Source organism: Panulirus ornatus, chromosome 48, assembly GCF_036320965.1.
Source record: "Panulirus ornatus isolate Po-2019 chromosome 48, ASM3632096v1, whole genome shotgun sequence".
NCBI lineage: Eukaryota > Metazoa > Arthropoda > Malacostraca > Decapoda > Palinuridae > Panulirus > Panulirus ornatus.
Genome location: NC_092271.1, coordinates 19,172,543 through 19,184,847, shown reverse-complemented (window position 1 = coordinate 19,184,847; position 12,305 = coordinate 19,172,543). Strand labels below are relative to the sequence as shown.

The following is a 12,305-nucleotide window of genomic DNA, read 5'->3' as shown; positions in this document are numbered from 1 at the left end:
ATTAGAATTTTACGGCTCATTTTACGTTCAGGAATTATAGTAAGGAACTTGTGCAGACGTGAATGATAAAGATGATCTTGTAACTCACGTAAAATCAGCGTCTTACAGTGAGAGGAAACAACAAAAAGGTTTCCTTTGGGCTAAATTGGCATTCTGTATACCGTGACGTACTCCGATTGGATGCGGGACCTCGTGACGTCATAACAGCGCCTTCCAAATATAACTACGTATAAATGAAACGAGCCGGAGCTCTAATCTTCTATCCTTTCCTTTCTGGACAGGAGGATCAATTTAGAAATACAGTCTTCCTTTTTCGATTAGAATAACGCCTTTAAAAATAGAATTATCCCTCAATTATTTTGTAGTAGTAATTTAAAAGTACGCGGCAAACTCAACAAATATAACTTTACTCAGAGGAACCTACTAGGCAATGCATATATCATGTGAAATGATTCAATGGAGAGTGGAAGCCCAGGAGAAGGGAAATATTGTGGAGCTGACGTGGCGGTAACGAATCAAAATTCATATTGTTTAAATCTGCTGACTCGGTGCTTTTATCTTCTTCTTTTTCGAAAATGGAAGAGAATTGAGAAGGACTTCATCCAACGTTTGCAAGATATGATTAAGAAAAAAACACTGCCCATAAAACTGTCAAAATTCACCTCGACAGAATCCAGTCACCGTGCTATAATCCATCTCAATGATGAAGGTTTCTTTTCCGTAGTCTCACAAAAGTGTGCGTGGTGCCCATACTGAACCTTCCAGAGAATATTCCAGTATCGATCGTTTTCCAGACCCTATTATCAAATACCCAACACCATCGCTCCAAACCGTAAACCAGAGCAGGTTAGTTTGCATATAAATGATGGTGTCGCCAACGCTTGCGATAAAAGAGGGAACGGGTGAAAAGAAAACGGTTGCCTCAGCAGGTATACACACACACAGTCGGAGGGAGAAGGGTCGGATCATGGAAAGCTAGAATAACAGACAAATGGGAGAACAGGAATTCCTCAACGGTGCTGTGAAGTCTTGGGAAGTGAGGCAGAACATGAAGGGGAGACTGTACGAACGTGACTGTGGCAACAAGAACCATCAAGGAGGAAGAGTTCTAGATTTGTTACCCTTGGTAACGCTCTAGGGGGCTTGTCGCTCTTAGCTCGCTGCGTCTCCACTGTAGGCCAGACTGCCAGGGTCTTATTAAGGCCTTCATCGGCACCTTGTTACCATCAAACGAAAATTTATTAAATCTGAAGGTGTTAGGGATATTGACACGACGCACTTATTGCATAATACATCGGCATTTGATGATGTTTTGTCTAGGCTGGCTGACGCCAAGCGTACAGTATTGCCATTGAATAGGTCATCTTTTTTCCTATCGCGAACAACAGCAATTCATGAAATCTCATAATGACATTATGAGGTACATCAATATATAATTTTAAACCTATAGCTGATATATTTAGAATATGAGATCCCTATTCTGTCGCAAAATTGTTGATTTGCACCAGAGGCGCGTTGGAAATGATAATCGCTGTGGAGTATCTACCAATACATGACAAAAGATGTGTTACTTTATGGATAACTGAGTAGCTGAGTAGTGTCGCATCTTCATCAGAGGTTCGTCAGATATAGAGTTTCATGAAACACGAGTTGACAGCCTTTTTAATAATCGCTGGCAACGTGCGACGGTCGTTTGCTGAAGCTTCAGCACTTCAGTTGCAGAAGTTTAGGCTGCAGCATATCAGATGCAGCACTTCAAACTGCAGCAATTCAGATACAGCAGTTCAGACTCCACGACTCAGATACAGCGATTCAGACTCCACAACTCAGATACAGCGGTTCAGCCTCCACAACTCAGATACAGCAGTTCAGACTCCACGACTCAGATACAGCGGTTCAGACTCCACAACTCAGATACAGCGATTCAGAGTCCACAACTCAGATACAGCAGTTCAGACTCCACAACTCAGATACAGCAGTTCAGACTCCACAACTCAGATACAGCAGTTCAGACTCCACAACTCAGATACAGCGGTTCAGCCTCCACAACTCAGATACAGCGGTTCAGACTCCACTACTCAGATACAGCGGTTCAGCCTCCACAACTCAGATACAGCGGTTCAGCCTCCACAACTCAGATACAGCAGTTCAGCCTGCGATATAGTTCAGAAAGCAGCGATTCAGATGAAGCACTTCGGACCAAAACAGCTCAGATGCAGCTGTTGAGATGCATGAATCAGGCAAAAATGATTTTCCTCTTTGATTTTAGACAACAGTTCGGTTTCTCTGAGATTAATGTATTTTAGATTTCGACGAAATAAAGCCAATAACTGATTAAGTTCTCAATATTGGATGTCAGCATATCAAATATGGCTATTTATGGAGGTGGTGTGTGTGTGTGTGTGTGTGTGTGTGTGATTCTGTTTCACCTTGACATTCCACGAACTTTATATCGTACAGTGAATGAAGCACCAGTGATGCCTTTTTGCCGAGAAATTGTTTTCAGAGCCTTAGAAAGATTTTTGCCGGTATTTTGCGTTCATTTCAATTTCCACCTCTTATTTTTTTTTTTTTGTTTTGTTTCTATCATTCACAGAATGGAATATATATATTTGATAACTTAGGGTTTTGATGAATTGCTAAAACCCGGTTGTCTGAAACTCGGTCCTTGTCCCGCGGAGGTGTCATCATTCATCTTGAATAAACCCGAGTGACATTTACAGGAGCAGTCTGCTTTAGTTCCCTAATTCTCAGTCGAAATTCCATTTAGACTTACTCTTTGGGACGGGGAGGTGTAAATGAAATAAACTATTTATTTACAAAATCACAGGCACAATAAAAGACATGTTAAGCAGTTGATTAAAACTTGAAGTTTTCTTAGCTATATAACAAATAGTTTTGTTTCCTAGTTCGTTATAACCAACGCAAAGTTTTATAGCTGGTCTTATATATCGTTTGCTGATGGACTTGAACGTCTAGAGTACATGGAGAGACTCAGACGCCATTGTCGTCAGCGAACGTACACGAATAGTCTGTTTGAAGCGCGGCGGCCGCTCATCCCCCGACTGATCTGGTAACCACCACCTCCCAGGAGGTCCAGTCCAGGAGATCCTGACCAATGTTCAGTGCGAGCACTGGTCCCTGTGACTTACTGCCGTACACATGGGCCTCATAATTTGTGCGGTGGATGGCTGCTACAGCTAGGCTTCGTGAATAAATCCATCCTCTGTAGTTTTGTAAGATACGAGCCCGAGACACACTGGACGAGGGTGTGAGGAAGGAGGGACTTTGGGGGCCTTGGTCTCGGTCGACGTGGTTTTCAGGCGACATTCACCTCAGATATATATCTAGTCTTTTGGGACATGGTGTGTCCCTGGACAGGAGCGTGACACTAAAGGCGAGTATTCCATTACCAACCGGATCTGAGCGGTATGAGGTCATGCAAGATTTAGCGACTTAGCGGTGTAGCAACACTGCAAGATTTCAAGATTTAGCGACTTTGAGGTGTGCAACCCTGCAAGATTTAGCGATTAGTGGTTTGCAACACCACAAGCAGGCGAATCTTCTTGAACAAATTGGCATCGCCATCACATATAACCTAGAGAAACAGTCATTCATCGTCGAACTGAAATCTGAAATGGATGACTGACGACCGACACAGCATGTAGCATCTTATGATGGAAATAAATAGCAGGAAAGTGTCAAGGTTGGCGCTGGAGCCGTCAGCTGATGCAGCAGGCTTGCCATTCTCGACTCAGTTAGCCGACTCATTTTTTTTTTCTCTTAGCGTTTCGTGATATGAAAACCATCATATTTTTCCTGCTGGTGCAGATGCCACGCTTTCTGGTATGTATCTCTGAAACATTTTCAAGGGTAAGCGTCGAGATACATTGGTATGGCAACACTTGCCACTGCCTGTGTACATAGAGGTCCCATGCAGTTCCCAGTGACTCGAAAGAGTAAAAGGCTTTACTCAGAACTCAAGTCACTCGTGATACGTTCTACCAAGAGCTGTGGCGACGCCTTCGTACATATACAAGAACATGTGATGTAAAGGGAAACATGTCCAGACCCATCAGAAGTCGAAATGTCTTAATATAAAGCAATTACTCTAACGTAAGACATTTCGGTATCTATAATTATAATTATAGATACATCACGTATTTTACTTGCATATTTTTCCAACAGCTGGCAAGAGACAGTGATAACTGATACAGATCGATTTATATTTTGCAAATCGTTTTTACTTTTTATCTTGTGCGCCAACATACTGTCGAAATTTTGACTTTGTGGTCACTCATTAAATTGTAATGATATTAATGATAATGATAAAAGTTATGATCGTCATTTTCAGTAGTAGTAGTAGTAGTAGTTATGGTGGTAGTAGCAGTAGTAACAGCCAGTGTGGTAGTAGTAGTAGTAACAGTATTGTGTAGTGATAGTAATAGCAATAAGTTATCATTGGCATTAGTTATATGTGAATGTTATTGTTATTATCATTATAATCATTATTTTCATTATTATCATTATTGTTATTATCATTATCATTATTATTATTATCATTCTATTATCATTATTACTATTATTATAGGCAGTGCTGGTAAGCTTGTTAATGTATTACACAGTCATACAATCTTGTTCATATCATTTGGTTCATCAAGCACTTCATTCCTGCTCCAGGAGCCCCTTCTTTTCTTCTTTAGATCCCCTGCATTGCTTAGGAAGACGGGCACGTCCGCTGGGCGGGACCACAGGTCACGAAGTATGATGATGATGTGTGTTTGTCTATGTTGGGCAAGTGCGTGGGGCAATAAAGAAGTAAGTGTTCGGTATCTTCATTGTGTTACTTGCATCGTGTGCACGAAGGATCATGAGATATGATGAATCGGTGTTTGTATAGTTGAAGTGGGCGATGTCCGTAACGTAACTCGTACATGTCTGGGGAGTGTGGTTTCAGTCGGATGTACGGCTGGTGAGTTGGTGTTCAAGACTGAGTTGAGAGGGCGGCTGTTCAGTGTATGTTTTATCAGTGCAGTGTGTTTGTTGAGGCGAGGGAGGATCTGTTGTGTATAGGGTGAGGAAGTGTGAAGTTGGGGTAAGCTTTCTATTTCTGCCTGGGGCGTTGGTGGTTGGTTTTATGGAGTTATTTGGATGGGAAGGTTCCAGTCGTGTAATGTAATTTTTTTTTTTTTTGTATCTTTCGTGGTGTCAGGGAATTGTAATGTGAGTGTCAAGTCACCTGCATATGATAGGACCTTTATAACGTGGACTGCAGGAGGTAACACAAGGTCATATAAGAAGAGATTGAAGAGGGTTGGAGGCAGAACTGCTCCTTGGGGGACTCCATTGTAGAGCTTGAGGCTTTTGAAGTGAAGCTTCTGTAAGTGTCTCTGACTTGACCACCCAAATTGGTATGAAAATTGGTAGCCCATATTGGTACGAAAGAAAATTTCAAGAGACACTTTAAAGGGTTTGAAAGACTATATCGCGGACAGCAGACACTCAAACAAACGAACGAACTGATAAACCAGTGATTCATTCAGCTAACTGAAAATGATATGCCATTTTGTATTAAAACTAAACCACCGCTTCTGATATTAATAAGAAATCTTGATACACTTTTTACAACCGCTATAAAAAAGAAAAAAGTTTAAGAGAAAATTTAAGACAAGCGACGTATGAGAATGGCGATGTAAAAGGTTTCATTTCACATTTATCTTTCCAGACATTTTGCCAGATTTGCCATTAGTTTGAAAATGTCAGACCGTGGTGTTATCAATATGATTCGCCAAGAAATTTTATGAAAATTCAAACAATAACTTGCGAGGAACGTGTAATTAAACTATAAAATTTACGCAAGAGGTTCAGTACATGGTATATTATGACACCAATGAAACTTAACCTATCACCGAATATTATTTCCTTCTAAGCTGCCGTAATCATGGAAACATCATGACACTTGAAATATTTAGAATTAGATCCTGTATCCCGGTGTTTCCTATATACTGTAATTCATTTATAACGACTTACATACACGTGAATGAAACGTTACATACTGGTCTCTCGCCGCTGTGAGAAGACAGCGAAATGCTACCTCCGTCACACAGACCATTCCATCACTGGGGAAAATCCAGCCACACGGGCCTGCCTGCCTGTCTGTCTGTCACTCTGGACAGTTCGTCGTACAAGTCCGTCTCTCAGGACAGTCTGCCGTCACGCAGGACAATCCATCACCTAGGCTAATGCGGTTTGCATCCTCGTCTCTATAGAGTCCGTGCCATTACGGGAATGAACCAGTTGTTGCCATTGAAAGGCATGTATCTTTCTTTTGTATGTTCTGATATCATGTCTTTGTTGCCAGGTTGGGTTACGTTTGAAATAAGTCTGGAGCGCCGGGAATGCAAGCGAGTTTACGACAATCCTATTCGATCTTACCTCAACGTAATCTCAACAAGGGGAGAGGATAAGATATACTATTAGAAAATATGAGACATGTTGCGTGATAGCATCAACTGGTTCATTACGATGATGATTTTATGCGACTGGCTACTGCAATCGTTCGCCCAGTGACTAGGGTTTATGATAACCACAAACACAGGCGGGCTCCAAGTTCCTGTTAACTGATTTATTTGTTGTCATCTTTGTCAGCATTTTTATCACTGCTAAAGTTGGTATGCTGACTAATAGTTCAATCGATAATGAGTATGAGAAGAAGCAAGTGTATTGAAGAAAGTTCGGAAATCGATTTATGTAAGAGGATCAATAACCGATATGTTACATCGATATACAATAACTCGGTGATGAAAATCGTTCATATGTTTTTAAAGATAATCTAACCCTATTAGTCCCTCGATTGGAGTGGTGTTCTTCCATGCTCCTTATACCTTTAATCATTATCTTCGGGAATCTAGTCTGAGGGTGAGCCGAAATACGAAATCGTCTTGATCATGTTGGAAAGCTCAAAACAAGAGTGATATGGAAGAACATATGGTATCTTAAAGGACGTAGCTGGTTAGGTTATTACATGGTCATTTTGAGCCAAGGGTGTGCATCTGGCACCAGCACACATCAGCTGTTTTGTCATCGTGCTGTCAACCAATCAGTTGAGCGGGAAGCTACTGTAATATCCTGTAGTGTAATAACCCGTTTTCTTTGAGTGTGAAAAGTCCTGGAGGGATGATCTCCCACTGGAGTCATACCATCTCTGCTCGGGTGTGAATCTTTTTTCTTTTTTTTTCCACACTTCTGTCCCTGTGGTCATCGAATATTAGTGAATTGTTTTTCATCACTCTTGTTTTAAATCTTGTATATCATGCATCAGAAAGAAGGAAGGATAATGAGAAAAAGAAAACAAGAAGGGCGAAGGCTACGGCCTCACCTCCCCGGCTGACCACCCGCTCGCCAGGCCACAGGTGGAGGAAAACTCACACTTCAACCTCAGGTATCAAGCTGTGGCAGATCGATACCAAGAGTCACATTTTCGAGTAAGTTGCCGAATTGTGAAGGAGCCAATCCTCGTAGGAGGAAGTGTTGTTGAAATAGCGCTGGAGACCATAGAAAACAGATGGAAATTTTCGGTCCGTTTGGCAAATTCTGGTCTAGTATCTTAGTGGAGGTTTTTTGGCTTTTTAGGGAGGTTGTTGGTTAGAGGAACAGTGGAACGTGAATGTTGGGTACTTCATATAGCTCCTATTGTTCTCCTCACCGAGAATTTTGCGTGCATGTTTGCATCATGTAACCAGAGAACGGTTACTTTCACCAGGATTAAACGAAGTGATGGTTACTTAAATCAGTACACCAGAAGGCGGTTAGTTTCACCATCATTATTCCAAGATACAGCTACTTTCGCTCGAAGTAAACCAAGAGACATGGTACGAAGTACGCGGTACCTGGCGGACAAGGAACACTACCTGGCAAGCCTCAACCACAGCCTTGCATACCTGCTTCACTACCTGGCTGGCCTGGTACTTTACTACCTGGCAGACCTAGTACTCGACATGGATTCATGCGTAAACTTATTTGCAGATGATGCTAAGGTCATGAAAGAAAAAAAGACTGCATCAGATTACAAGGGGACGTAGACAAACTCCAGAGTTGTTTCGATATGTAGTTGATAACATTCGCCCAGAGTACCATGCAATGTAATGAGGATGTGAACATCATCTAACAGGAAATAAGCAGAAGTGATATCTGTGTGAAAGCGATTGTACGTACCTGTTACCCTTAAAGGATTCATGAAGGAGACAAGCTTCTTTGGTAGTTGTTAGAACCGCATTTGAATGCAGAAGTTGAGAAAATATTCAGCAAACTTCCACAGTATATGATAGGCTTACGTTCGGTCACCGTTCTTGAATAAGCACAGAGAACTAGTAGAAAAAATCCAGAAGAGGACAGCAGATATGGTACCTGACGTAAAGGAGTTGAGACGCAGTGAGACAGGGCCATGAATCTGTCCACCGTGAAGGAGAGAGGAGTATGGTGTGACTTGATCATAACCTACAGTTTATAAAAACTGCTTGGTGATGTCGGGAACACTACCCGACAAACCTGGTAGACGACCTAACAGACCTGGTGTAGTACCTGGACCTGGTACACTACCTGGGGGGGAGCTGCTGACCACTTTACACTACCTGGTGGACCACGTACACCATTTAATGATTGGCTGGTGACCCTGTGGCTGACTGACCGTCTTTTGTCGACCTGCTGTGACCTCGATCTCTGTCGACTTGTGTCGAACCCCTTTGATCTCCCTCGGGCTTTGGAAATCTTCATCTTCCCTGGACTTTCCCGGCCCTCTGTCGATTTATCCAGCCTTCTGTCGACTTTTCCCGTCCTCTGTCGATTTTCCCGACCCTCTGTCGACGTACCCGACCCTTTGTCGATTTATTCGGACCTCTGTCAACTTACCCAGCCCTCTGTAGATTTGCCCGAACCTCTGTCGACCCACCTGGACGTCTGTCGACTTACCCGAACCTCTGTCGATTTACCCCGCCCTCTGTCGAATTACCCGGCCCTCCGTAGATTAACCCGGCCCACTCTCTGTCGAATTACCCGGCCATCAATTGACTTACCCAGTCCTCTGTCGACTTACCCGTGCCTCTGTCGACTTACCCGGGCCTCTGTCGACTTACCCGGGCCTCTGTCGACTTACCCGGGCCTCTGTCGACTTGACCCGATCTTTGTCGAGCAGCTCCGACCTCCGTTGATCTCCGCCTAAGATCTTTCCTGTCGCCTTGGCTCCAGTGGACAGCCCTGACCCCCGCAGCGCCCGTCATGATGCTCTGTATTGTTAACACTCGGTTTGGAAATGATGGTGGTTTTTGAAGACTCGCAACCTCTCTCTCTCTCTCTCTCTCTCTCTCTCTCTCTCTCTCTCTCTCTCTCTCTCTGTATCTATTTATCTCTCGTTACCCAGTTCTGCTGTATTGTTCTCTCTTGCCTCCGCCGCATTCTAAGCATCACCTGTGTAAGCCAAGGTGTCCTGGAGGCGAGTTTCAACTTACCTTGCGTGGGAGGGTGTGGAGTGGAGGTTGAGGTGGAGGTGGAAGTGGAGGTGAGGTAGTGTGGAGGCGGAGGTGGAGCAGAGTCGCAACACTCGCGCTCCGGCAGCTCGCTAGCTGACCCGAGGTGGGCTACCACCACCACCACCACTACCACCATCACCACACCCCACCCTCTGCTGTAGCTTAATTCACAGCGGCTGCTGCGTCTGCTTTGGCTAAACCTATTGTCCGTCATGTTGTCGACACCGCTGGCGTCGCGAGCTGTGGCTCCGCGGGAGGGAGCGGGCGCTACAGACGTCATCCTGCAGCTCCTGAGGCAGTAGGTCTTCCCCAGGTCGCTCACTAATGGCTCATGACGTGTGTGGTGTGAGTGTACCATGACGACGCGGCTCATACCTCCTGATGCATCTGGCGCCCTAGGTAGCTCATGCCTTGCCGTGCCTCGCTACTGCTGCTGCTGCTGTTCGCTAACTCACAATAATGGCTCGGTAAAGCGGTCAATCTAGAGTCCGTCCTTGTCTTTCATGCCCTCAGTCATCTTGCTCAGGCACTAGGCTGAGGGTCGACGGCCTTTGGACGCAGGCTGACTCGTCCAGAAGGGTCCAAGTTACGGGCGTCGAACAGCTTCACTGAATGTATCCTCCTCAATTTGGCCCCAAACTTTCCGTCTCAGTTCGCCCTACACCACAAGAGCCCCGGAGAAGTGACAGTGGTTCACCCTGGTGTACAGTCAGTCAGTAGTCCCCTTGACCTTTCCTTACATCTCTTATTTTAGACTCGTGATGATCAGCATACTGACGACGTCAGGAGAGCTGGCTCGCCCTGCCCGTGGGGTAGGGGCCTTCGACTCAACCACCCGAAGAAACACCGACTTCAAGGACCAGTCGTTCCCTTTTTCTATTCGTGTCTTTAAATCGCGTGTTATCATTCCTCCAATGCTGCCATGAGATGTGTTTTCTCTCTCCTCGCCGCCCCCCTACCCACGACACGGCCCTTCAGACGAATGATCTAGAAAAGTTATCCTCTACTTCTACGTTGCCGTCCCACTTCTGGGTTCACCTGGGGGCCAGCGGAGGTAACCGAGGTTGTGATTGGATCCTTGAGCGACGAGTGTGTGGCTGGGAGCGTGTCAGCTCTGAGACCTTCCACTGATCTTAATCTCATTTACATAAATTCTGAGTTACCTGCCGTCCTAACAGTGTTTATGTTTCTTTTTTTTTTATAACCTTCGAATTATCTACGTCCTGGATTTTCTTTAAAGAGAGAAAGGTCTTTGTATTATAAGAACGTTGCCGTGAGCGACTTACGAACACTTAGATCTTAACAAACGTACTTTTGAATCACAGATAAAATCATTTCCCTTCATTACGTCACATCCTCAGCGTGACAGGTTTGGCCCCAGGTATATTTCCACCGAGGGTAAGGTCAAGATTCATTTCTCGTCCTCCAAGATTATCGACCGAAAGTAACCGAAAGAATCGGGCGATCGGTAGGGTGCTGCCGGCGGCCGAATATCCCAAGGAAGAGTGGCGAACCTCCTACGACCACGTCTGAGGGGTGACTGCCAGCACCTCGCGGCCCCACCCGAGACCCGACCCAACCTGTCGTACTCCTGCCGACACACCTGCGTCGGCAGGGGCGGCCTGGGGGGGCGTGGCGGGTGTGACACACATGGGGGAAGAAGGGGGGGGGAGGAAAGTGGAGGCTGGAGGAGGAGGCGCGGCTGGGGGGGAGAGACTAAAGGGCGGGCTGGAGTGTAGGGGGAGAGGAAAATGACGATAGGCCTCATATAGTGGACTCGGGGAGATACTGGAAGGAGAGCGGCGTGGGAGCCTGATGGGCGTGGTCAGGAAAGCTAAGAGGCGTGGTCAGGGATGTGAGAAGCTTGGTGGGCGTGTTCAGGAGGATGGGGAGCCTGCTGAGCGTGGTGTGGAATGCGGAGAAGCCCGGTGGGTGTGGTCATGAAGGTGCGGGACTTTACGGGCGTGGTTAGGACGGCATTGGAATCCAGTAGACGCCAAGTGGGCGTGGTCTGGAAAAAGACCGTAAAACAGTGGGCGTGGTTATGAAGCCAGAAGACGCTAGTGGACTCGGTCAGGAAGGCGGAGGAACCCTACGTGGGCGTGGTGAGGAGAGGAGGAGCCTGGAGAGCGTGACTAGACAGACGGGGAATCCTGTTGGGCGTGGTATGGGAGGGAGAGGAGAAGTTTAGTGGGCGTGCTGAGGAGGCGGAGTAACCTTATGGGTGTAGTTACGGCCATGAAGGAATCTGGAGCGCGTGGCCAGGAAGGCGATAAACCCAGGCGGGCGTGGTTAGGAGGGTGGTGGAGGATAGCGGGCGCAGTCGATGAGGTGGAGGAACCTGGTGGGCGTGGTGAGGAGGTTACTGGAGAGTGATGGGCGTAGTTAGGAGGTGGAGGGGCCTAACGAGCGTGGAAAAAGAGGCGAACGAGCCTGATGGGCGTGGTCAGAGAGGTGATAGAACCTACTGGGCTTAGTGAAGGAGGCGGGGAATCGTGGTGGACGTGGTGAGGGATACGGGGGAGCCTCGTGGGCGTGGTGAGGGATACGGGGGAGCCTCGTGGGCGTGTTGAGGATGGCTGGGGGGGTGGCCTGATGGGCGTGGCGAGGAAGGCTAGAGAATCCTGGTTGGCGTGGTGAGAGGAAGGCTGAGGGGCCTTGTGGGCACAGCCAGGAGACGGGGAGGGTATATGGCTGTAGGAGAAGTGTCTGAGGGCGCGGTAAAAACGGCCAGACAGTAATGTGACCCTTGGTAACCTGACGCCTCCCCCGCCCGCTGCG

At 46.2% G+C, this 12,305-nt stretch overlaps 1 protein-coding gene across 1 annotated transcript in view; it reads right to left on the bottom strand.

Annotated features, from left to right (window-relative positions):
• The window catches only part of LOC139763800 (uncharacterized), a 202,543-nt gene extending 191,469 nt beyond the window's left edge, over window positions 1-11,074 (bottom strand). Inside the window, exon 1 of the mRNA XM_071690057.1 lies at window positions 9,504-11,074. Coding sequence (XP_071546158.1) covers window positions 9,504-9,897 — 394 coding nt within the window. The 5' untranslated portion in view covers window positions 9,898-11,074. The remainder of the gene's footprint in view (window positions 1-9,503) is intronic.
• Window positions 11,075-12,305: the final 1,231 nt, after the last annotated feature.